The sequence below is a fragment of the Mus musculus genome, chromosome 3 (assembly GCF_000001635.26).
Source record: "Mus musculus strain C57BL/6J chromosome 3, GRCm38.p6 C57BL/6J".
Classification (NCBI taxonomy): Eukaryota; Metazoa; Chordata; class Mammalia; order Rodentia; family Muridae; genus Mus; species Mus musculus.
This window is the reverse complement of record NC_000069.6, coordinates 133111664-133139416: the sequence shown is the minus strand read 5'-3', so window position 1 is coordinate 133139416 and position 27753 is coordinate 133111664. Positions and strand designations below refer to the sequence as shown.

General features: G+C 40.4%; 1 protein-coding gene across 1 annotated transcript in view; it reads left to right on the top strand.

The window, feature by feature from the left end:
- Arhgef38 (Rho guanine nucleotide exchange factor (GEF) 38) overlaps positions 1-27139 on the top strand; it is a 122672-nt gene extending 95533 nt beyond the window's left edge. The window contains exons 10-14 of the mRNA NM_001368752.1: positions 1840-2151; positions 5679-5822; positions 6830-7028; positions 7135-7376; positions 22792-27139. Coding sequence (NP_001355681.1) covers positions 1840-2151; positions 5679-5822; positions 6830-7028; positions 7135-7376; positions 22792-22977 — 1083 coding nt within the window. The 3' untranslated portion in view covers positions 22978-27139. The remainder of the gene's footprint in view (positions 1-1839; positions 2152-5678; positions 5823-6829; positions 7029-7134; positions 7377-22791) is intronic.
- The last annotated feature ends 614 nt before the right edge of the window (positions 27140-27753 follow it).

Here is a 27753-nt window from a genome sequence, read left to right as displayed (position 1 = left end):
ACCTCCACATGCACTCCACAACAAGAAGGTGCCCTCTAACAGGAATGCAAGATAAATACAAATTAAAATATAAAAAGATTAAGTATCATATTATCCCAAATAAAGTGATACAGATACGAGTCATTCATGAATGGACAGATGGGTGGGTAGGAAGAGAAGCACATAGAGAGATTAATAGACAAAAGTTTTACATCCATGGGTTTAATGGGAAGCCATGACTAGGTCTTGGTAGGTTATTTTTTTTTCAAGGTTTAATTATAGGAAAGATATTTTAAGAAAGCCATTAACTGTGTGTTCTTTATACCAATTTAAATTCATTAAGCTGATAAATATTTATTAAAACTATCTGAGCACATGCCACATAGCTTCTCCCTTGGCAAGCCTTCTCCAGTATTTGACAGAAAGAAGGAATTGTCCTGTCTACCTCGATAAAGTAGTATTAGATTTGCCACATTTATAGAGTCACAAGAAAGCATGATATAAAAATAGCATTTTCCTGGGTGACATACTGAATGCTTTGAAATTGAAATATTACCTTGAAAATTTACCCACAACAGAGAAGTTATTCGTATCCAGCCATGAATATACTGTGTAAGACAAAATTTTAAAATATAATGTGTTTATCTGTTCCAACTACTGTCCCTCTGGCAAATAAAGTTCATATCTGTGGGGTAGTGGGCATGTGCTACAGTCATAGCGTAATCTTAAAATTAGTAACTTGTGGCTCCCAGGTAAGTAATAAAGACAGTGACTTATCCAAGACAGGGCAAAATAAAAGCATTCTTTGCATAGTCCAGGGGCTCATTAAATAGTCGGATGGTATCCATTGATTATTTCATAAACTAAAATCAAATCTAATTTGTGTCGGCTATTGCTGGTGCCACTAACAAATGGGGTTCCCTCTCTTTTAAATTTCCCATGAGTTCAGACAAAGTTATCGGGAACCATTTACATTAATTAATACAGGATGTTGCTTGGGTTTCCTGGACTATCATTGAGGTCACAAAAGATAAAACAACTTCCAGATTACTATAATATGTATGATGAAGTGTGAGGCCGGCGGTCATCAGACAGGATAAAAGTATATTTCAGAATACAGGGGAAAGACACAAGAAGAAAAGAAATTAAATCTAGGATCTTGAGTACTGACATGGGGTCTGGCGCTACTGCAAAGTTTTTCGTTAATGTTTTATATTAATGTATCAATAATAGCAGTTTCAGACACCAAGTCAGCTGCCCTCAACCCTCGGATGTGCATCAATACATTTAGTTCTGGCCGTTTCTGCCACAGGAATAAGACATATATTTAAAGAATCAATGTTTGCACAGGGAACACAATTCCATCCAAAACACAAATCTCGAGATTAAAAACTAGGTTTGAAACCAATGTGGAAGAGTGAGATGTAGTCTCTCCTTAGACTGATGGTGTCAGTTTTCACTGACAGCAAGGCGTGAGGGTGCTGAGTTGGTCAGCCCTTGTAGCACACTAACATTTGCCCTGATGTGATCTGAGACCTCAGCTCGGCTCTGAGGTCCAAAGGAGGGAGGGTCCTGAAGGAGGCACCCACAGCACGGCCACAGCTAGGCCATAGCAACAGCTATGATGCTGGAGAGCAAGCTTCTCTTGACTCTCATCTTCAGGCTCTGTATTACCGCTTTAATAAACCTAAATAAATAAGCTTAGGCAGAAAAAAAAGTGAGAGCTTTTTAACAAATAACTGGATGCTGTCCTGTTCCTTTTGAGCTTTAGAGGAGAGAGGGTAGGCCTACTACGAGCAGTGCTGGTCACAGAGTGGACCATCCTTTTCTTGCTAATGGGGCTATATTTTTCTTTTGCAGGCAGCTCGTTCTCAGAGACTTATCCTGAATCCCCTGTCAGCCTTGCTGTCCTTATTCCCCGGACCTCAGAAACTCATCCAGAAACGCTACGACAAGCTGCTGGACTATAATAGCTCCCTGCCGCGGTCAGCAACCACTGAATCAGACTTAGCCAAACGAGAGTATGAGGCCCTCAATGCCCAACTTGTGGAAGAGCTGCAGGCTTTCAACCAGGCTGCCAAGACGATCCTGCTGAACTGCCTGTGCAGTTTTGTCACCCTCCTCCGGGACTTGATGCAGGTGGCTCTGCAGGCTTACTCCACAGTCAAGACGGTGAGCACACTGCCACTCCTGAGCCCCCTCAATGTTAGTCCTCATTCGGGGTGTGCGTATGTGTGGCCCCTACATGTTGTTGTTTAAGAATGAAGTCGCTCAGATGTCCTTATGCATCTTGAATCATATAGTTTTAAAGATGCCTTCTGGGTTTTTGTTTTGTTTTGTGAATACTTAAAAGGAAAACCTCCACCATGTAGTTTGCACTAGAGGAAGAGAAAAGAGAGTCTGGGTTTCTGAGAAATTGCTAAAATGGTAAAGTCAAATCAGTCAGGTTAGGTTATCTTCCATAAAATGATTCTATTCTACAATGTGTGCCTCCACAGTTGTGTTCTGATGTGACTGTGGTCACATGCAATAGTTGTAGGAAATAAGACGGAGACACTGAGCATCCTCCACACAGTACCTGATAATATCTTACATGACTATGAGGCTCTGAAAAGAAGGTAAGTATACAGTGTTGTGTGCTGCTCAAGGCTAGCCAGCATTCATATTGTGAGCTGCCTATGTACTTACTTTTCCTTTCACGTTGCTTCCTCTAAAGATGGTACTGGCTTTTTCCTCTACCAGTTGCTCCTTTTTTATTTCCTACTCTGACCTGTTGACTAAATCATCACTGCTTATGGATTTCAGAGAAGACTGGGGGAGATGTTCAGTGGTTTAGTGGGTAGAATGCAAGCATTAGGACTTGAGTTCCTATCCACCCACCTAAAGCCAGGCACGACAGCACACACTTGTGACCTCAGTGATGGAGTTAGAGACCCAGATCCTGGGAGACTGCTCAGCCAACTAGTGTGGCCACTTGGTAAGCTCGAGGTTCAATGAGACACCCTGCTTCATAAAGTAAGGTGAAAAGGGATGGAGGAAGACCTGGGCCCTCTGTCCTCTGCCAGTGCACGCATGGGTATGTGCATGCCCTTATGTGAGCAGACATGTATACACATTCTCTCTGTCTCTCTCTGTCTCTCTCTATCTCTGTCTTTCTCTGTCTCTCTGTCTCTCTGTCTCTCTCTCTCTCTCTCTCTCTCTGTCTCTCTCTGTCTCTCTCTCTCTCTCACACACACACACACACACACACACACACACACTTCTATCAATTGTGTCTTCCTGCAGAAATTCTTCCCAGAGTTTTCTGATCTGCTTCACTCTGGTGGTTCCCTTTTATCTGATGAAGAACTCTAATCCTGAGGTTACTCTTACTCTGGAGAATTCTTTTACTTTTCTATGTGGAATATTCATATCCCATGTGTCTTTCTTCTTTTCTTCTTCTTCTTCTTCTTCTTCTTCTTCTTCTTCTTCTTCTTCTTCTTCTTCTTCTTCTTCTTCTTCTTCTTCTTCTTCTTCTCTTCTTCTTCTTTCTTCTCTTCTTCTTCCTCTTCCTCTTCCTCTTCTTCTTCTCCTTCTCCTTCTCCTTCTTTTTCTCCTTCTCCTTCTCCTTCTTTTTCTCCTTCTCCTTCTCCTTTCTTCTCCTCCTCCTCCTTCTTCTTTTTATTATTAATTATTATTATTATTATTGCTTTATACCTTTACTTAGGGGGCAACATAGTTTTCTATAGCTACTAAGAAAGGCAGATTGGAAGATAAATACCTTGGAGCACTATTGTTTGTTTATACCTGTGGAGTCCAAATACTGATGTCTACATATGCATGGGTATGGGGTCCTCTGCTATGGCACTAGAAACCAACCAGTGGCCACATTCCTAAAGAAACCTCTCTCTCTCTTGCTCTCTCTCTCTCTCTCTCTCTCTCTCTCCTCTGTTCTGTTAATAGCTTCCAAGGTGGAGAGGGGCTTTGGAAGTCTCTCCCCAATCCACAGTGAAATGTTTAACTGTCATGATCTTGTGCATGTCTCGGTAGTTAACCACAGATGCTGTGAGTCCATGTGTGTAACAGGAATGTCATGTCCCAAGAACAGCATTTCACAATATTCTTCCCCGTTCTCAAGCTCTTAGATTCTTTCCAGTCCCTTTTTCACAATGTTCTCTGAGCTCTGGCTGTAGGTAGGGTTGATACAGATGTCTTATCCACAATCATACTTGCACATTCTCAGCACTTTGAATAGTAACACATCTCTGCATGTTTAACACCCACCCTTACAGTAAGAAGTTCCTCTCACCAAGGTTGTAAGGGGGCACAAATCTATACATATAAACATAAAAATTAGAAGGCAGCTTGACTATGTGACTACTTAGTGAAACATAAATAGGTTTTCTACTTAGGCCTATGACTTTCCTAGTCATGTTTTTCTGACCATGTTTTCAGTAATAGGCATGATTTTCCTTCTATGGAGTAGGCCTTAACTATGATCAAAACAGTGGCTGGTTACCTAATAAACCCTCTTGTCATTATTACACTAATAAGTGTATCTTGCTAGGCAAGTCAGTATTGTGGCATAGGTGGTAGAGGGTCCAGTCCTGGGCAACACCGTTATATCTTTGACCTCACAGTAGCTTGTATGTACCTCTTGGGGTTATGAAAGCTAACCGTCAAGAATTTCCTGGTCAATTCGAGATTTATTTGTTTGTGTCCTGCAACCAAAGTCCATGGTATCTTTGTCCAAGGAACACAGCCTTACCATGAACCTAGTAAAGGCCACAAAGAGCAATGGTAGTAGCCTATATTGCCTTGGGTGTTTCTGGGGTCTCTCTGACCAAAAACTCAAAGGGATGATGGGTCCATACCTAACTCTGAGATTTTCATTTCATGATTCATGTCTTCTGGGAGCAGCTTTCACTCTAACTCATCTTTTAAAAAATTGTATTTTCAGTTAGCTTACAAAGTAATGGGGTTTTGTAAGGTTTCCTAATATACCCTTAGTTTTGGTTAATCCATTCCTTACTCTCTCTCCTCCACCTACCTGCCCTTTATCCTGCTTAAACATTTAGCTTCTGCTATGGTCTCTCTGTTGTCCAAATCACCTACATTCTATGTTCTGATATATATACTTGGATTGCAAGAACACAGGTCCTAAGTAGCTACTTTATTATGTTTAAGCCTTTGCCTGTCCTGCTCAAATCCCCCTGCCTCAACCAACTTTCCCCTCTCTACTTTCATTTCACTAATATTCCTCCATTCCCCTCCTATTATCCACCCTGCAACCACTGCTTGGTTTTAGCTTCTAGCTTCCATACATAGTTCATGTTAAACATACAAGGCAGACATTCACTTACTCTTAACCATACCTCTTGTAGCCTCATTCCCTGTACTTCCCTGCTGTCCCCTCGACCCCTACTGTCCCCCGCTGTTCCACCTAGGCTACTAGCACCATGGCTCCCAGAAATTTACTCCCGGCTCTGTCTTCTTTCCTGCTTTGTTCTCCTATGTAGTATTGAAACTTTAAAAAGTACTCCTACCATTTTGTGAGACTTCTGTAATATCAGATTGCCCATTTTTCTAGAAGCTATGGAGTTGCCCTGATGTTCCTTGTGGCTCTGTCTTACCCCTATCACCACCATTACCACAACCCCAGCAGAGTCAATACCCAGAGTGATTGGTTATCTGAAAACACCACACCGTTTGTCCCACAGGTGCCACTGCCAGTCTTGGGCATCTCAGAGATTCAGAGTCGAGTGCTGGAAGAGGTTCACAGCCTGACTTTTGTAAAGGAGAACAGTGCCACCTTCATTGAGAGGAAACTTAGCTTTGAAAAGAAGAAGCCTGCACAGATTCTGGTGAGTTTAGCACGGTCCCTGGCAGTGAAAACATCATCTCTTTGCCTTGTCCAGATTGTAGCACATGGATCCCTGTACTGTCTGCACCATGTAAATTACACGCTGCTCATTTTACTGTTTCTACCTTTTACATTATAAACTCCGTAGGAAAGTGATGTTTGTTCCTGTTTTATCCATGACAGTTCCCTAACATTCCAAAACATGCTTGAAACACAGCGGATACTCAGATTTGCTGACTAGGGTTTTAAAGAGACAAATCATACGGTGTAGCCCCCCATTTCCAACCCACTCCATTTCCAGCCTACAGAGATACAGTGACTTTTTTTTTCAAAGTCACTTAATACCAGAGTTTGGAAAGCACCCCTTTGTGACTCCTGCCTTGTTTACTCAGAAAAAGATGCACATAGGCAATTTACTGAATTAAAATTACAAGGTACTTACTATGTAAGAAATTAAATACAAAATAATAAAATATCACTCAACAGTTAGGAGTTGTTGGAATAACTGTCATCTTTAAACCTGTTGTTAAAATTTCAATGTAATTTATTTATTTATTGTGTGTATCTGCTTGTATACACACACACACACACACACACACACACACGTGCACAGAGGAATACGTTTAGAAGTCAGAGGATAACTTCTGGGACTGGTACTCTCCTTCGGCTCTGTGGGTCTGGAGATTGACCTCAAGGCATCAGGCTTTGGGACAGCTGCCTTTATCCTCTGTGCCGCCTCCTCGCCAGCCCCTGAGCCTCCGAATTCTTATGCCTGATTGCATTTTCCTTCTTTTCTACAACACTGCCCTCATGTGCTTACTCGAGATTTTTAAACTGAAAATCTCAGCTGAATATACTAGCAGCCCAACCCAAGCATCCACCTTGTCATGTATCCAGATTGGTATATATAACTTCTATAATGAAATAATTCTCTAAAGGAAAATCTTTATAGACTCAATGAGGGTGTCACTGTACGTCCATCTGAATCAGGACTTTTACTTTTCTCAGCCAGAAGTGCCACATCAAACTGACGCTCACCGCTCCAAACTTCTGTCCACATATGGAGCAGAGGAACTCTACCGCGCTAAGCGCAAGTGTAATGCCACCCAAGAACATGACATCAATCTTCTAGAAGGGGAGTTGGTAGCTGTCCTGGAACAGAAGGATCCCCTGGGGAGTACAAGCAGGTGGTTTGTGGACACCGGATGTAAGTTTCTTTTCCCACAGACTAACCACTCTTACTTCCCAGGAGTCTCTGCGTGTTTGGGCATGGTACCCTCACATAACCCTGGTGCTCTCTTTCTTTCTACCAGGTGTAAAAGGCTACGTGTACTCCTCCTTCCTAAAGCCCCACAACCCAGGAAAAGGGCAGAAGGTGGATGCAGACAACAGATTCTGTGACGACGATTTCGAGAACATCAGTCTCTTTGTGTCTTGCCGGCCAGCTGGTGACAGAGTCAGCATAAGCGACAGCAGCTCATCTCTTAGTGGCTCTTGTGGGAAGTTTGAAACAAATGGTGCTGATGCTGATAATTTTCAAGAGGTAGATGAGCAGGTAAGACTTTAAGCCTTGATGTAAAAAGATGCTTGGCCACTCAAATGAACGGATCTCTAACTTGTCACATCGAGATAAAAAATGGATAGGGAAACTGACAGCTTTGACATTGAGAAGATCTAGGTCAATTAGCACATACCATCTGAGGACTGTTGAGCAAAGAATTTAATTCTCTAAACCCTATTCCTCCAAAACAGAAAAAGAAAGGAGAGGGGAGGGGAGGGGAAGGGAGGGAGGGGAGGGGAGGGGAGGGAAGGGAAAAGAGAAAAGAAAACCCTTATACTGTAGAGTTTTTTTGACTAGAAATGATGTACGCGCTAAACTCTTGACATAGAATAGGCAACCAATCATAGCGGTCACTACTGGTAAAAATTCAGGGTAATCAGAAATTTCTTTTTTAATGCTCTGCCACTGGAAAAAGGCAGCTGAGTTGTGATCATCAATTTCAGGTAGGAAGTTATTGCTGAATCAGCTAGAACAGTGTTTCTCAAGCTGTGGGTCACAACCCTTTGTGGGAGTCAAATGGTCCTTTTACAGGGGTTGCCTAAGACCATTGGAAAACTCAAATATTTTACACTCCGGTTCATAACAGAAGCAAAGTAAGTCATGAAGTAGCAACAAAAATAGTTACATAATTGGGTGGGTCACCACACGAGGAACTGTATTAAAGGGTTGCATCATTAGGGAGGTTGAGGACCACTGCTTTAGAAGCAATGTCTTCATTAAACTGGGGAAGACTTGGACACTTATTAATGCCATCTGCTAACCACGAAAGCATTCCCACTTGCCTTTTGCTAGTTGCGCCAATGCAAAGATCACTGATGTAGCCCCTTCATAAATCAGTAAGCTAATTATAATGTAAGGCTCATTTTTGCTACCTCATAAAGTTTCAGCGTTTTCAACTATTAATCTCCAAGTAGTGACCACCTAATTTTCCACCTTTTTAACACAGTAATTTTCATTAGCCTAAATTTCTTTTCCGTTGGGGTAATACATTTTTTTATTTTCAGAAGGTAGAAATGGAATGATATGCATAAACTAAATTTAAGTTCTTTATTATTTTCCCCTTTAGTGTTATTCCTCAAAGACATCATGTCTTTCAGATATATTTTATGCACATATAAATATATATACACAAAAAACATATTATAGACATTACCTTTTTAACACTTAAACACCACTCTATTTATATAGCTAATTTATTCCTTAAAATAATTCTCTGAAATATATCTTTAAATTTTTATAGTTTTGCCGAGGCAAAATCTCATGATACAGCCTCCTAAGTGATATAACTATGAACATATACTGTCACACTGTTATTAGACGCGTTCTCACGACCGGCCAGGAAGAACACCACAGACCAGAATCTTCTGCGGCAAAGCTTTATTCTTACATCTTCAGGAGCCAGGGTGCAGGAAGCAAGAGAGCAAGAAGCAAGAGAGAGAGAAAACGAAACCCCGTCCCTCTTAAGGAGCATTCTCCTTCGCCTCGGACGTGTCACTCCCTGATTGGCTGCAGCCCATCGGCCGAGTTGACGTCACGGGGAAGGCAGAGCACATGGAGTAGAGAACCACCCTCGGCATATGCGCAGATTATTTGTTTACCACTTAGAACACAGCTGTCAGCGCCATCTTGTAACGGCGAATGTGGGCGCGGCTCCCAACATCTCCCCCTATCCTTTTAATAAGAGCAAATAGGCCACCCATATTAATGAGAGTGGAGATAGAGGTCAAATCCCCAGTGTGTAGGTAAAGGAGCCATGTACAGGATTAGCTCTTAGGCTCACAGGCTTTTACCCAGAGCAACCCTGACCTGTTCCCGTGTCGTTTTGCCTGGGGGAAGGGAACTAGGACACTGAACCTTCATGAAAGATGACATGTCTCCCTAGAATAGGCTCATATATGCCGCAGAGCCTTTCCATTGCAGTGCTTAGCCGTGCAACTCTCTCGGGCTGCTGAAGCACACTCACTCTATCCCGTGCAATGAGTCTAGCCTCATGGGATATAAGAGCTGAGTGGCCAGCGACCTATTGCCTAAGCATAGATATATCATATATCAGGGGGAGCTCCATGTTCTAGTCCTGCAAGCGCCTGGGCAATAACCACCTTGTCTCTCCTAGTTTAGGCCTTAAGCTTACAGACCAATCAAAGAAGCAACACTAATCCACAGCAAAGTGTATCTCCAAATAATATTAATCCCACCCATTTTTTAAAGAAAGAAAATGCTGAGGAGATCCAATTGGGTAATCCTTTGGTCAGCGACAGGTCCAAGCGCGTGGAGTTGACCTGAAGTCTCAATTCCCGAAGGATCTGTTCAAATTCAGCCATCCAATTCTGTAACATATACTGAAAAAGACTTTTTGACAAATTAGCTGTCCTAGTAAATTTAACATACTGAATGGAAATAACACACAATCCCGGAAACTTTTGTTCACATCCCTGCTGAGTTATTTGTCATAATACATCTAGTTGTATCTGGACAAGATCTATGAGTTGATTAACCAGCATGAGACCTCTCTGTATCTTGACATTAGCTGAGGCCTGTTCATCTATGACTGTAGTCACTGAGGCTGACAAAGTGTTAATGGTGTCAGTCATCTGGACCTGTCCAGACAGAGCCAAGGCTGTCTGAATTAAGGCCAAACCCAGTTCCTAGTTAGTGGTAAAAAAGCAGGAGAATACTTGAGCATTATACATCACCATCATTGGGAGTGGAAATGTCGACATTATCCCCCAACGCTGCTCTCTCTTTATTATTGACACCCTGGACATCACCAAGACGAGGGACATTAGTATTTCCTTGGTCAGTCTGGATTTTTCGGGTGAGTCTTTCTGGTACCCAAAATGGGTTGTCTTCATTCTGTGGGAAAACACAGATAGCTCCCCTGGATCTTATCAAAATAGGATCCGGGCCATACCATTTATTATCAAGGACATTTTTCCATTTAACCATCTCATTGGGCCTATCTGGCTCTGAACAATGACGTTCAGCCGCAGTATGGCCATGAGCATCAATATTTAAAAAATTGAGTGTAAAGAGTGCCAAAGACACAGACACTCTTGGTGCTCGGGGTACAGTCTCCTCAAAAGTTCCCCTCTTCTGTTTTATAAGATAGGCTTTGAGGGTGCGATGCGCACGCTCAACAATACCCTGTCCTTGAGGGTTGTATGGAAGTCCAGTCAGGTGGGTTACGTCCATCTGACGGCAGAACTGTTGGAATTTTTGAGACGTATAAGCTGGTCCATTATCAGTCTTAAGGAGTCTGGGTTTCCCCCAAGCACTCCATGCCTCAAGACAATGTTGAATCACATGTGAGGCTTTTTCTCCGGTTAACGGAGAGGCAAACATGATGCCAGAACATGTGTCAATGGACACATGGAGATATTGAAGTTTTCCAAAGGAAGAAACATGTGTAACATCCATTTGCCAGACCTGTAGAGGTCGAATACCGCGTGGGTTAATTCCCACATGAGGAACTGGCAAGAACTCACAGCAGCTTTGACATTGAGTAACAATGTCACGGGCTTCTTTTCTTGTCAAGGAGAAACGACTGCGTAATGTTTCAGCCGTCACATGAAAATTGTTATGAAAATTTCTTGCAGCCTCTACCGGGGATGATAGGGCAGCAGCCACCACTTTAGTGGCCTTATCTGCCAAATCATTTCCCAGAGCCATGGGGCCAGGTAGGCCTGAGTGGGCTCTAACATGAGTAATATAAACAGGAGATCTTCTAGATAACAAAACTAATTGTATCTGCTGAAAAATATTGGCAACTCTACTGGAAGGCTTAATCACTCCAGCCACTTCTAAAAGATTTACTGCATTAACCACATAACAGGAATCTGACACAATATTAAGGGGTTTTAAAAAGGTTTTTAAAACTTCTAAGACCACTAAACATTCTACCACTTGAGGTGAATTTTCATTATACTGTTTGGATACCACTTTACCATTAGCCACATAGGCACCTATGCCAGTTTTTGATCCATCAGTATATACCACAATCCCATTTTTAAGTGGGTTTCTTACTGTTATTTGTGGAAACACAACAGATTGATTTTGGGCAAACTGTAAGATTGGATGCTTTGGATAATGGTTATCTATTTTTCCTGAAAAGGAGGTAACTAAAACTGCCCAATCATTAGATGTGGCTGCCAAGGTTTGAACCTGTGCAGCGGTATAAGGTACAATTAAAAGATATGGACTTTGCCCAAAGTGGGTGATTGCTGCTTTTAGACCTTTAAGGGCAAGCTGTGCAATTGCATCAGGATACCAATCTATTATTTTAGCTGGGGATACGTTTGGATGGATCCACAACAATGGCCCATTCTGCCACAAAACTGCAGTTGGCAATTGTGCTGTCTTAAAGACACACAAACTGAAAGGTTGCGAATCCTCAATACGTTGTAATTGTGCATTCTGTAAGGCTTTTTCCACCTTTTGTAAGGCCTGGTTAGCAGCTAGAGTAAGAGTCCTAGGGGAGGAGATATGAGGATCTCCTTCTAAAATACTAAACAAAGGCCTTAACTCAGCGGAAGGAATCTTTAAAAAAGGTCTGAGCCAATTAATATCTCCCAACAGCTTTTGAAAATCATTTAAGGTATGGAGGTGATCTCTTCTTATCTCTACCTTTTGGGGCACAATCTTATCTGGGGACACCACAGAGCCCAAGAATTGTCCTGTATCAGAAATTTGGACCTTTTCTGTGGCTATCTGTAAACCCCACTGACTTAAAGTTTTAAGTAGAAAAGGATATGCCTTTTGTAGCATGGTAAGGTCTTTATGGCACAGGAGGATGTCATCCATGTAAAGGAGCAAAATTAAAGAGGGGAATTGTTCCCTCACTGGCAAAAGAGCTTCTTGCACATAAAGTTGACACATAGTAGGACTATTGGACATTCCCTGTGGTAAGACCTTCCATTGATACCTCTTATCAGGTTCCATGTGATTAATAGAGGGGATGGTAAAGGCAAATCTGGGCCTATCTCTTGGACACAAAGGTATAGAAAAGAAACAATCTTTAATATCTATAATAATTAAATTCCAGCCACGTGGTAAGGCGGAAAGTACAGGGAGACCCCTCTGTACTGGGCCAAATAAGTTCATTTGCTCATTAATGGCTCTGAGGTCATGGAGCAGTCTCCACTTTCCTGACTTTTTCTTAATTACAAAAATTGGAGTATTCCAAGGTGAGGTAGAGGGTTCAATATGGCCTAGTTTTAATTGTTCCTCTACCAGTTGAATCACAGCTTCTAGTTTTTCAGAGGATAGGTGCCATTGAGGAACCCACACTGGGTCCCCTGTTTTCCATGGTATGGGTCGTGCTGCCCCAATGGCCGCTAAGGAAAACCCAGACCCTGTCTGTCTTGGTTTCCATTAGGTGAGATGGGCTCTATCCTTCCCTGTTCTTGATGTCCTAACCCTTTTCCTTCTTTATAACCCATCTTTGCCATGATATTTTTTGCTTTAGCTGAATACCCTCCCGATGGGGCGTTTTCATTGGACAAAATAAGGCCCAAATGCTGCATAATATCCCTTCCCCAGAGGTTAACCGGGAGTGGGAGCACATAAGGTATGAATTTCCCTTGCTGTCCTTCAGAGGATTCCCACGTCAAGGCAACGGAGCTTATAGTGGGACATGATTGATATCCTAGGCCCTGTAATGAATGAGATGACTCTGTGGTGGGCCATGCTTTGGGCCACCAATGTGTAGAAATTATACTTTTATCTGCTCCGGTATCAAGGATGCCTTCAAACTCTTTTCCGTTGATCTTAAGGCGGAGCTTAGGTCTATCATTTAAAGATACAACCAAATAGGCAGAATCATTTCCTGAGGAGCCCATTTTCTTTATCTCAGGTCCTGCAAATTTCTCCCTGGTATTATCAGGGAGGAGCAGCAGCTGAGCTATCCTATCTCCTTTACTAATAGAAAAAACGCCTTTTGGGCTTGAGCACAGGACCTGTATTTCAGGGGAATGTTGACAATCCATAACTCCAGGGTGGACTACTAAGCCCTGCAAGGTGAGTGAACCCCGGCCGAGAATAAGGCCCATGGTTCCCGGGGGCAAGGATGGTATAGGCTCCACTGGCACCGGCTGAATACTCATTTGAGGCATTAATAGGAAGTCGGAGGCGGCACGCAGGTCCACCCTTGTGGGTCTTCCTGGGTCGCCTCTCTGACTGCTTCCTGGGTCCTGACAAACCGGTTCCCATATCTTTGAGGGCCCTGGGACCGAGGGCCCGATGACCCGTTTTTTGGCACATCAGTTGATTGACTATCAGGTGGGGGAAGGACTCTGCCCTTTATATCCCTCACAGAGCGACACTGGTCAGCTCTATGATAACCCTTGCCACACTTAGAGCAAAGAGTGAGAGTCCCTCCCTGTTCCTCTGGAGCTCTGCAATCTTTCTTAAAATGCCCAGGCTTTCCGCAATTAAAACATGTCCTCTGATCATTTCTGCTCATGGAGCGGTTCTGAGATTGGAGGATGGCGGCCGCTAAGCCTGCATTGGTGAGAGGTCCCCCAAGCTCTCGACAGACCCTGAGCCAGTCTTGTAAGCCTTTGTTCTTTCTTGGGGCTATGGCCGCTCGGCACTCCTTTGTGGCTTGCTCATAGATTAGCTGTTCTATCAGAGGCGCAGCTTGCTCTGACTCTCCAAAAATACGCTCTGCTGCCTCTGTCATTCTGGCCACAAAATCTGAGAAGGATTCCTGAGGTCCCTGGATTATCTTTGTTAACTGACCAGTGGTTTCACCTGCTCGAGAGAGCGCCTTCCAGGCCCTAATAGCCGTGGAAGAAATCTGGGCATAAGCTCCCCAATGGTAGTTTGTCTGATCAGCAGAATAAGCTCCCTGACCCGTTAACAAGTCAAAAGTCCAATCTCTCTGCTCTGGAGTCAAAGCAGCTGCGTTTGCTCGGGCCTGCGCTTGTGCAGCTTCGTGCCAAAGCGCTCTCCATTCCATATATTTGCCCATACTAGGGAGAGCGGCTTTTACAACCGTTTGCCAGTCAGCAGGAGTTAGTGCCATGCCAGCGAGCCTGTCTAACTGCACCAAGGTAAAATTAGCATTGGTTCCGTATTTACGAACCGACTCGGCAATTTCTTTAATTTGTAAGTATTCTACCGGAGCGTGGACACGCCCACCCTCGGCTCCTTCAAAGACCGGAAATGCCTGTTGTATTTTCCTTTGTTCCTCTCTGGGAATGAATGAGTCTGCGCACTGCCTCTCTGCGCAGGGCTGACGCACTACGCAGGGCGGGGACTCCGCATAGGGCGGACCTTGAAGCCGACTGCCCTGAGGCCAATCAGCAAACTGGCCTTCGCCAGCCGCTTTTGGCTTTTTTCTTGACCAATTAGCTGGCTGGTAATGGGCTGCTTCTTCCTCCCAGTCTGTTTCCTCAGAGGAGAATTCTTCATCTGCTTCAGAACTACTAAGAGCTGGCTTCCTGAGCTCATCTAGTGACGAGTATCTCCTAGAGACCTCCGCTAATCGATCTTTTTTCTTTTCCCTTTTTCCTCTTTTTCTTCTAATCTCTCTCCAGGTATTCCTACCTAACCTTAACTTTTCCTCGGGTTCAAGACCCTTGGAAAGGCCTGTATACTTATTTTGTGTACCATATTTTCTCTTTGCTCCTACTCTCTCTCCCCACTTTACTTCTGATAGCTTGTCCTGAATTTCCTCTAGAATTTTCAGCCCTATCTTAATCACTTGATAACATGTGAAAAGGAACAAAAGGGCTCCTAACACCAGAAAAAATTCAAGGCCAAACATATTCCACTTTACTTCTGATAGACTGTCTTGAATTTCGTTAGAAAGTTCAAGATCAGACTTACCTCGTAAAGCTGTACTCACTGGTACTCTCGTTCCCCAGCTGAAAAGTTCTGAATTCATACAGTTGAATCCTTCTTAACAGTCTGCTTTACGGGAACCTTTATTACCGCGACCCGCAGTTCTGGTTCTGGAATGAGGGATCTTCCTTGCGCCAGTCCCGAGTTTTTTTCTCGTCCCGGAATTCGGCACCAATTGTTATTAGACGCGTTCTCACGACCGGCCAGGAAGAACACCACAGACCAGAATCTTCTGCGGCAAAGCTTTATTCTTACATCTTCAGGAGCCAGGGTGCAGGAAGCAAGAGAGCAAGAAGCAAGAGAGAGAGAAAACGAAACCCCGTCCCTCTTAAGGAGCATTCTCCTTCGCCTCGGACGTGTCACTCCCTGATTGGCTGCAGCCCATCGGCCGAGTTGACGTCACGGGGAAGGCAGAGCACATGGAGTAGAGAACCACCCTCGGCATATGCGCAGATTATTTGTTTACCACTTAGAACACAGCTGTCAGCGCCATCTTGTAACGGCGAATGTGGGCGCGGCTCCCAACATCACACCCATTTTATAGAATAAGTCATATACATAATTACTAACCCAGGCAAAGATACTGAAAATATTTTGTGTTTAAAAGTGTAAAACCAGGAGTATTCTTCATCTCCTTTTCTATACTTTTATAAATACATTTGTAAGAAAAATTAATAAATATATTGAGGGGTCACAGGTTATAAAGGGAATCTTTACAGAGTTTGCCATGCTGCCCTTTATAAATAGCATTATTTAAGTCTTATTTAGGTAGTAGGGAATTCACTTATTTTAAATGTAACATCCAGCAACTTTTAGCATAGCTACAGGATATTTAGTATAAATTGTGCAAACCAATTTCAGAACATTTCTTTCGTGCCCAAAGATCCTTTTTATTCATTTGCAATCCTGCTTTTTCCAACATCCAGCTTCTGGAAATCGCTAATCTATTTTCCATTTCTTTACTACACCTTTTCTGTATATTTCACAGGGATAGAAGTGTATATGGTGTTTTGTAGCTGGCTTTTTCTCTCAGCATGTGTTTAATATTCATCCCTGCTGTAAATATATGTATTTTGCATCTTTTTTTTTTTTTACTACCTAACAGTATTCTATGATGTAGATACAGCTTTTTAACCATTTGCCAGTTAATACATTTGGGCAATGTCCATTTGATGCTATTGTGAATAATGTCTCTATAGACATTAGTGTGTGTGTCGATATGGACTTCACTTCTCTTAAACAGACATCCAGGAATGGATTTGCACCCTGCCATGGTAAATATACGTTTTACTTTTAGAGGAAATACCAAATCATTTTTCAACTGAATTAAATGCTACATGTTTTCTTTAAGAAGAGGGGAGAAGAAGGGAGGAAATTTTCTCCTTCTCAAAATAGAAAATACCTTTTAAAAATCCGATTTGTTCTCTGTTTCCTCTGAGTTTGTAAACCAGATAACATAGTTATCATAGACAACTGGCCTTGCATAAATACTAGCATTATTAGTAATAAATTGGATTGAGAAGCACATTTTGGATCAGTGGTCACATGGGATCTCTGATAACTTCCCTTAGATTAAAATGACTTTGTTCACATTGAGAGTCTTCCCCTTTGCAAGCTTAGAGTATGCCCCAATTCATTATAGCAAAGAGAAATGACGCCTGTGGGGACTCCAGCAGGTGGAGGAAGAGAAAGTCAGAGGCAGGAGGGAGCAAGTTCTTTCATGCTTTACCACTGACAACAAAGGTGTATGGGCTGGTGGTTGTCAGTCTTCTAATGCAGCTGCTCTTCATCCTTGGAACTAAGGAGAAAGGAGTGGAGTTTCCTGTTTGCCACAGGCTGGTGTTTCTACTCCACCAACTCTCAGGTCGTCTGTGAATACTTTTATTTATGGGTCACAGTTTAAGAGAATGATATAGCGTAGAGGCCCAGATAAGTGACTGAAAATGGTTGAAAATTATATCTTTGTCAAATCTCATATCTGATGTGCCCCAATAGAAGTTTTTGCATTGCTATTTAAACTTTTAAACGAAATCAGCTGTAGTCTGCACTGAGTGGCTGGGCATTGCTTGGTGCCACTGTTTCTTGCTCTGCTCTTTCCTGTAGTGGTGATACTGTCTTCCCCTCCTCCAGACTTGCAGAAGTGCATCCTAAGGGGAGTTGTGGGCCGTCCTGTAGTCTTGCTGAGGATTCAAGTGAACCCTGACAAGGGCAGGTGGATGGGCAGACTTGGCTTCTACCTGATATTCAGGGGAATCCCTGAGACTTTGGGAATCACTGAGGTATAGACCACTGGAGATTGGTTAATGACCTGAAGGACCAAGGCGAGCTGAGAATGGCTTTGGAGGGTGTCTCATTACTTTTCTGTTGCTGTGATAATATACCATGACCTAGGCAACTTATGGAGGAAAGAGTTTATTTGCAGCTTACACTTTTAAAATGTTAGAGCCCGTGACCACCTGTCTTAGTCAGGGTTTCTATTCCTGCACAAACATCATGACCAAGAAACAAGTTGAGGAGAAAAGGGTTTATTCAGTTTATACTTTCCACATTGCTGTTAATCACCAAAGGATGTCATGACTGGAACTCAAGCAGGTCAGGAAGCAGGAGCTGATGCAAAGGCCATGGAGGGATGTTCTTTACTGGCTTGCTTCCCCTAGCTTGCTCAGCCTGCTCTCTTATAGAACCCAAGACTACCAGCCCAGGGATGGTCCCACCCATAAGGGGCCTTTCTCCCTTGATCACTAATTAAGAAAAATGCCTTACAGCTGGATCTCATGGAGGCATTTCCTCAACTGAAGCTCCTTTCTCTGTGATAACTCCAGCCAGTGTCAAGTTGACACAAATTAGCCATTACACCACCCTAAGTGGGAATGGCATGGGCTTTTGTGAAAAACCTCCTCTAACAAGAACACACCTCCTAGTCCTTCCCAAACAATTCCACTAACTGGAGACCTATTATTCAAACCTATGGGCTGGGGAGGGCATTTTCATCCACACTACCCCAGAGAGTTTCCTCAATTATTTTGGAAATGTGCTTCTTTGTATGTGGCCTTTTCTATAACATGCAATTGAAAGCACATTGTTAGACAAGTTTGTTGTTGGTTTTCAAGTTTATGATCTGGTCTTTGCCTTTATATTTTATAATCACTTATGATAATGATACCACATGTTGAGTATGCTGTGTGTTTGCAAGTTCACCAACAATATAATGAACTAATCCTAAGGTATTTAAGTAATTTATTAAAATGAAGATTAAGAGACTATTTGATATGGAAAGATGTTTTACAATGCTCTGAAGGGCAATATACAATTTCATTTTTATTACTATCTCAGAACAAAGACAAAGTGAGGGAGGACAGATGGAGAAGAAAAAAGAATAAAAGACACTTACAGCACTTACTTAACTTTCTTTGCTTACTTCTGAAACTTTTCCCTTAAAACTACTTGTTTACACCGAAGATACCCTTCCTCCCAGCATGCCTATGGTCTTCCTTTGTTCTTATCAGTTATGACCATATCAAAAGTGCTTCTGGAGGCACCCTGTCCTTATATGATAATAGCTTCAAATTCATCCAAATCATTCATTCATATATATATATATATATATATATATATATATATATATATATATAAAATCAACAATGGAAAACTCTATCAGGGAATCCATACCTAGGTTCTCAGGTGTGTTTTAGAGTCTGAGAAATGCTCTTTTCTTAACCCTCATGTTTAAACCTCTTAAAATATTTCTATTAAACCCCCAGATTACTTCGTAAAAATTTATTTATTGTTGAAAATAAATAATCATTGAATGAAGAAAATAAAAGCTTGCTTCTATAGGGTGAGAGAACAGAGTGGGTATTTTTTCATGCAATGTAATCACGTTGGCTTTAGAACTAATATAGTAAATGCTGGTTTAAAAGCTATTTAGTTTTGGAAAGGAAAATTAAAATACATTATGAGTTTTATTGTCCATATCTGGAGAATTGGGATAAAATCAATAAAATGAGATTGTACAATGCAATGAAGTTATGAAATAAAAATTAAATGCAGGAATATACAGAGTAAGAGACTGCAGAGGTGGTAATGGTGCCACAGGGGACAGTGTGATGCTTATGGGTAATAATCTGTGGTTAAGCCATGATATAGGTGATGTTAAATCAAATGCGTGGAGAGCTGTATGGCCAGGTTATCATACATGAAATGAAATGCAGATTTACAGTGGGCAAAGGAGCAAACAGTGAAACATTATAAAGATAGCAAGAGAAAAAAGGAATGCATGATTATGATTCATATTAATAATATTTTAATGTTTCTGATAAAAAGCATATGCACCTTTAAAGTTAGAAAAGTGTAGACTGAGGTTTGAAAATGAGAAGTTTCTCAGCTCTTCAATTCACGACAACTTGAAAACTTCTCATTTTTCTTCTAACAACAAAGGAAATAAAAAGAACTAGAAGACCAGAGACACTACTCTTCTCTCAAAGCAGACTTCATGCCATTTTGAGTATATAAGGTATGCCTTTAGTTAGCATGCTATGTGAGAACTGGAAAGTACAAGAACTCACATGATATGTACTCACTGATAAGTGAATATTAGCCCAGAAACTTAGAATACCCAAGATATAAGATACAATTTACAAAACACATGAAACTCAAGAAGAACGAAGACCAAAGTGTGGATACTTTGCCCCTTCTTAGATTTGGGAACAAAACACCCATGGAAGGAGTTACAGAGACAAAGTTTGGAGCTGAGACGAAAGGATGGACCATCTAGAGACTGCCATACCCAGGATTCCATCCCATAATCAGCTTCCAAACGCTGACACCGTTGCATATACTAGCAAGATTTTGCTGGAAGGACCCTGATATAGCTGTCTCTTGTGAGGCTATGCCAGGGCCTGGCAAACACAGAAGTGGATGCTCACAGTCAGCTATTAGATGGATCACAGGGCCTCCAATGGAGGAGCTAGAGAAAGTACCCAAGGAGCTAGAGGGAACTGCAACCCTATAGGTAGAACAACAATATGAACTAACCAGTAACCCCCAAAGCTCATGTCTCTAGCTGCATATGTATCAGAAGATGGCCTAGTCAGCCATCAGTGGAAAGAGAGGCCAATTGGTCTTGCAAACTTTATATGCCTCAGTACAGGGGAACGCCAGGGCCAAGAAGTGGGAGTGGGTGGGTAGGGGAGTGGTGGGGGGAGGGTATGGGGGACTTTTGGGATAGCATTGGAAATGTAAATGAAGAAAATACCTAATAAAAAATATCATTCAAAAAAAAGAAAAAGAAAAAATGAAAATCTAAAAGTGTTATATAAGTTTCAATTTTAAATGTATGGTCTCATGAGAATGTATATTTGTTTCAAATATATATTTTAATCCAGGCATGGTGTCACACTTTTAATTCCAACACTTTAGACTCAGAGGCAAGTAGATCTCTATGAGTTCAAGGTGATTCTGGTCTACATAGTGACTTCAGGTCAGCCAAAGGTTGCATAGTAAGACTCTGTCTCAAAAAACATCAATAAAACACATATAAGAATAATAATAATAGACATATCTAATCGAAGTTTATTTTTCCTTTGAGGAAATTTGTGCCAAAGTGAAAGACTGCACGGGTGTTGAGGAATGGGACAGTAGCTAAGCCATCCTTCTGAAAAATCCATGCCCACACTGACACAGCATATTTATTATTGGTCCAAATTACAAAGATGGCTACAGCTGCTGATTCCAGCTCCTATAGATTCTTTGGGGACTCTAATTTAGCACACACACTCCTGTATTATTTTGCAAACCAAATTAAGCATGCACTAATCATGTGGCTCTATTCAGCATTGTCATGTTTGAGAGGCTCCAGACCCTTTCTCCAGGCATACACTGTGCATCCCCTTCTTAGAACAAGAGTGTGCTTTCTAAAACCCTAAAAGGAAGGGATCAAGCCCAGGACTGGGAGTTAGCTGCTGGGACGTGGGTCCTAGCAGCACTGGGTAGCACAGTGGTTAGGAGTGTTTCTAACTCTCAGCTGAAAGAGTTATTAAGGTTATAGCCCATTTGACATGAATTATCACAGGCTTTGCAAAAAAAAAAGTATTTATTACAGCTGAAATTTAATTAGTAATTTATAGCTCCCCCATTCTGCTCTCTTCTTTACTTTCAAACAAAGTAATCATTTCCAAGAATCTATCTTCATGTGTTTATGTGTAGTTTGGTGTTCTTGGTAGTTCTGTGGGCTTGTTGCTTTGTCTTACCAGTATTTGTTATTTCTTCAGCTGAGTTGTAAGGTTTCCGATAATGTATTTTGCAAAGTTTGATTAAATGATTATATAAATGTTTTTGGTTAGATGCTTAATTTTCTTTCATAAGGAAACTTTTTTTTTAATTAGAAGTCTTATGATTTTACTGGAAGGTGAATTAAACAGCAATTTGAGGTCTTCCAACTTATCTAATAACCATCAAGTATTTTTCTGAGGTCACAGAAAATTTTAATTGAAATATATTTTATTAGTTTCTTCAAGGTCAGTTAATTTTGTAAAGTTGTAGATTTTATTCAGTGTGATTATAAAGATTTAGAAAATTAAAGAACTTAGAAGGAACAGTGAAGATGACTTATAGTCCTACCAATCCAAGAGATTATTTAGTAATTCTAGGTGTCTATTATTTATCTAAATTTATACATGTGTATCTGTGTGCTTGTTAGGACCTTGCTATCCACGGGGTCAGAAGAGGGCACTGGATACCCTGGATTTTGAGTTCTGGCAGCAAGTTGTGAAACTCGTGAGTGGGTACTGAGACCTCAACTGGGTCCTTTGCAGAGATTAAACATAACCTCGACCACAAAGCCATCTCCCAGCCTATAATTTTATATTTCAAAAAATATTTAAATGAATATTTTCTATATTGTTATTCTCATAAAGTTCCACTTAAATGACTACAAGTTTACTTAGTAAGATTGTCTTCAATTCACTCTTTCTAACCCTTCTGTACATTCCCACGTCTCTCCCACTTTTTGCTATAAATACGGAAATATTGTTGTACAGACATCATCTGTCTGTCAGTTTTTCTGTTTCCATGGAAGAGATTCTTTTTTTCTAAGAATTATTTATTTATTTTATGTATATGAGTACACTGTTGCTGTCTTCAGACACACCAGAAGAGGGCATCCAATCCCATTATTGATGGTTGTGAGTCACCATGTAGTTGCTGGGATTTGCACTCAGGACCTCTGGAAGAGCAGTCAGTGCTCTTAACCACTGAGCTATCTCTCCAGCTCCAAGTGGAAGAGATTCTGAAGAGATTGATTCAAAGGGTTAACCATCAAAAGTATTTTTACAGAAACTGCCAAATTGCCTTCAAGTGTGGAGAATCTACACTTCGTCTGATAAAAAACAAATGCTCATTTCCTTTCCTATCTCAGCCATATCTTATCCAATCCACCAGGAAGAGCTGGCCTGTGTGACTGTCAAAAGCAAGAACACCTTAGCAGTGCTTCTTAAAGGTGAAAACGTGTTAAGTTTCTCCACAGTCTTAGGTTCTGCCACCAACCATGTCTTTGTTTTTGGTCTAGATTTTCTATGCAGTCCATGCTTTCCAAGCACGGAGTGACCACGAACTCAGCCTTCAAGAGTACCAGCGAGTCCATATACTTAGATTCTGTGATCTAAGTGGAAACAAAGAGTGGTGGTTAGCTGAAGCTCAAGGTCAGAAAGGGTATGTGCCTGCCAACTACCTTGGGAAGATGACGTATGCTTAAGAAAATAAGCAACATTTCTTGGCAAGTTGCTTATTGACTACCTCATAAAACCGACACTGCAGCTTCAAACCAGAAAGCAAGAAACCTCCAAACCATATGAACAGTGTATCACGTTTTGAAGACAAATCTTGCTTCCCAATAGGACAATTTCATTGATGTGTAAAGAAAAATTGTAGACATACTACCAACAAAAACTGCAAAGTAAAACAGCCTCAGCTCTGATTATACACTTAGAGGTAGAGATCTTTTGAAAAGATATATTTTCATTTCACATCACCAAGAGAGTGGATCTAACAGTAAGGTTTTTCACTTTATTGTAATATTTTTTCTGTACTCTGCCTTAAACATATTTTTCACATTTTTTAATTTTCACATAAACATGTTTACATATACATAATATATCCTGCAGTTTATACAGTATGAGTACAATACAGATTATACATACATGTATAAGTCAAAGAATAAACTAATTACACAGAAAAATAACAAGCAGTTAGAAGTCTTTATAGGGATCCATTTTAAATACCTTTTTAATTAAAAGGAAAACACAAGATATTAATAATATCCAAAACTTACTAAGTGTGTATTTCATGATGCACATGACCATTTAAATGATTTCTATATCATGATTTAATGCAACACAAAGAGTAAACACTGCTAGCAAGTGGTCAAGGGGGTTCAAACAGACAACGTGGTTCCAAGGTCTGTTCCTACTGATTACACTGTATGCTCCTTGAGTACAAAAGAATGATGTAAACAAGGGACCTGGAGGGACTCAGACTTCTCTGACTCACATTTATATATTTAACAGCTTTTCAACATGAAGAGCTTACATAGACATGATCCTGGGAGAGAAGAATGAAGAGTCAAAATTCATTATTTGTACTTTTTTTTGTTTTGATTAAGCATTATGAAAGTGTAATGGTTTTAAAGCTGTCATAAATGATGACTGATGAGGCTTTAATGAAGAAACATTTTTGGATCGCTCTGATTTAGAAGGTACATGGGCAGTGTTCATTCTACTTCAGAGCCAAGATTTAAGTAGTTTTAGTGGCCAGTTTGTATTCAGACAAGGTGCGGAGGATTGCATTAGCTATAACATCATGGTAGGGCATTATGCTTCAAATTCGGCTACTCCTCTGAGAGCTGTCCTCCAAAACTTTAGGCCTATTCAGTCAAGGTATTATTGGATTAACATAGAGAAAGTGGGACAGATGTGGAGATGAAGTGAACCCAGGCAGGTGCTCAGAAGGAAGGAAGGAAAATGAAAGTCTTTGGAGGTAACAACTCAATAGAGAATATTTTATGAAGACCAAAACGTCTGGCATGTTTACTTGGTCAGCATTATCAAATAGTTGCTGTTTATCAGGAACTCTGATAACTTTGAGGGCTTTAGCACAGTGCAAATCAATGCAGTGCTCGGCTATGCCAAGTTTAGTTTAATGAGGACAACAGTGATATCCTAGAAGTAAAGCCACGATGACTATGACTGATAAGCAGAGTGTGTTTAAGATAATGGGACAGTGAGACTTCTAATTTTGTTTGATTTTTAGTGGTTACTCTTACAATTACAGTAGATTTTCATTTCCCATAAAATCCTAATGACATTTTAAAAAATGTGTTACTTTGAAAGATTTGATATACTCAATATATATAATATATAACATATATTATATACATCATTTATATGATATGATAATCATATATATGGTTACATCTATTACTGAGCAATATCTACAACAAAATAAAGAGTTCTACAACAAAATAATCCAGCTGGCTGAATACGATACCTGCTCCCCAAACCAGAAATAGAATTCTATTATGAAAGAAACAGCTTATACTACTACTAAGTGCATTAAAGTAGCTTTATAAAGTTCTTGTGACTTTGATTTAGTATAAAGTTTTCTTTTTTAAGTAGGGCAACAAAATACTTTCTAAAAGATATTAGAGACTTTAAAAAAGATTAGTTGCTCTTTAAATTCAATTTTAAAGCATGAATTTGTTTGCCTAAGGTTAAGCAAAAAGAAATCCAAAGTTGCTACTTAAGGACACTATGAAAATGTCGAAAGAGGCATGATTTATTCATGGCTGTGTGCACCTGCACACCTGTACACCAAACTTCAATGTTTTACACAAAAATGAAGGATTATATAAATAGCACAGTTGTGCTTTCTGGCTGAAATCAGTGATTAGATGCAGGAGAAGTTTTGTGTACTGATGTGGCCCTAGGAGTGATGCTTCCTGTCTGACCTGTGAAAAATCCATGCCAGGAAAAGCAACCCTTGAGTTAACTCCTGAGAAAGAACTGTCATGAAGCCAGTGACTGCAACTTTCCTATCATGATGAGCACTTTACTATACATGAGCTCTGAAAAATTATATACGACCTTCATTTTCTACTTCTTTTACTTAAAATCAAGTACCCTGTAATTCTGAAATTAGACATTATTTTAATAGACCTCAGAAAAATACATTTCCAAGATAGCTTATAGGTTGTATATATATGTAAGCAATTCAAAAGATTAAGCCATTAGTTGCATTGTTATAATTACAACTAGGCATGCTAATGTATTTTGTTATATTCCTTTTTAAATTAATATTATACAGAATAGGATCCTCTGAAGTGGGCAATATTTTGTTTACCAAGATGAAGAGGAAGCTTTTGTAGCTAGTTTTTTTTAAATAAATAAAAATATATGCATCTTATTTACATTTCATTTTGAGATTCTAGTAGTTAAAAACTACTAGTATATATAATATAGAGTGTAAAATATCTGTCTGGTAATATAAAATTATCATTGGTGCAGATTCATGAAAAAAATCACAAAGCCACTTTCTTAACCTATCTTATACTTCAGAAAAAATATCTTGACTTTGAAGGACAGGAGGAGGTAAGGAAGAGATAAATGCATGTTTAGTCACAGCAGTGAAGCAATGGGTACCAGATGTTAAATGCTGGAACATTCCAAATCGTTCCAAAATACAATCCAGATTTAAATACAATCCAGATTTTGAGAAACTGCTTTTAAAATGCCTGATGCTATTTGTAATGAACACAGTCTGGGTGGTTTACACAAAGGGTTGTTTCAGCTACTGAGACATGGAATTGTCACTTCTTGGATCTTTATTTACCACATTGACTTCAACAGAGCTGTATGAATAAAAGGAGGAAATTATAAGAAATAAAGCCCTCACCCTTTAAGTTGTTTGTAGTACTACAGCTTCCTAATATATGCACTGCATTGCTAACTAGTGAAAATATTCAGACCTTACAAAATTCAGACCAAATGATCCTATACGTTTATATTATGGTCAGTGAGGTGGTTGCAGTTCACTGAGTAGACAGACACTGGACCTGGAATCCTGTAGGAATAGATTCTGTGTAAAGAATACAAATCTTCAAAGTCTAATTCTGTAGTTGCTTCCTTCTCTATACACACATAGATGTAAAATCAATCCAGTCCAAACTATAGTACTTCAGTTCTACTGGCTCTCACCCTGGGGTCTTTACGTAGCTACGATTTTCACGGTTGTACACTCTGGTTAGATGCAGGTAAATTTTGCGTATTTTGAAAAACAGGTCAACACGTTGGAAAAGACTAGACCTAAGATGTTCTTGGTTGGAAATCCTGGGAATATATTTTTACTAAATTAAATTTGTTTTGTTTTGCTTAAAATTCCACTGAGGCATCTGAATGTATCCATCACATTTCTAATTTCTTCTGACTTTTGTACTACTAAAATTTCATGTTGTTAAAAGTGATGTATTTCCTGTGAAACCTGGGGTCGTGACAATTTATAATTGTAACTAATAAAACTACTATCATGCCCTCGTCAAGATCTGGAATCATCTAACTTTTAAATACAGATGTGCTTTTATAGTGGACTTATAACCTGATATACTCACCATGTGTTTAAAACATCCTGATCTACTGACTATCACATTGTTCAGAAAGTCATTGCTATATAGAGAGTATCAGTTGCTTGGTGGCATGATCACATGAATACTGGGAGCTGCAACCTTTTGCCCCTGCCTGGAAATGAAATAGAATTTCAGAATATGTGAGCAACACAGGAAGATGACTTGAAGTGCAGATGCAACTAAATGTATGTGACTTTCACACTACTGAAAAATAAGAAAACAGTAAAGCATTATAAACCAGGGGTTGTTTGTATTAAGTCTTTTCATTTTATCTCATCTGAACTGCGTTTTATAAAGTAGGAAACTAACACAAAGGAGTTGAAGACCAGATCATTGCATCTTAAGACCAGCATTCTTTCTGTGTCATTTCATCTATTTTCAATTCACTAAATTCTATGCTTGATCTCATAAATTACAATATGAAAAACAGGAAAAGGATACTGACCAGGATAGTTCGAATTGTCAATTCTAAATCTCTACAAGAACACTTGCTGTTGTGGTTGTTAATGTGCAATGTTTCCCCTTGGCTCCTATGTTTCATCATTTTGTTGCCATCTGGTGGTGCTTTTTGGAACGTTATGGGATCTAGAGGAAGTGGAGACTTACTAGAGGAAACAGTCACTTGGGGGTTGGGGGGAGGGCTTTGAGGTTTTATACCCTGCTCTATGTCTTGTTTCCTGAAAGCTGAGACAAACTCATCAACTGGCCTCATGGTCTGGTGCCCTGCTTTCACCATCATGATGGATTCTGTCCCTTGAGAGCTGTAAGCCCAAATAAACCCTTTCTCTTTTAGGTTGCTTTTGTCAGAGTATTTTATCACAACAGAAGAGAAAACTAAGACACCTTCTCACTTGT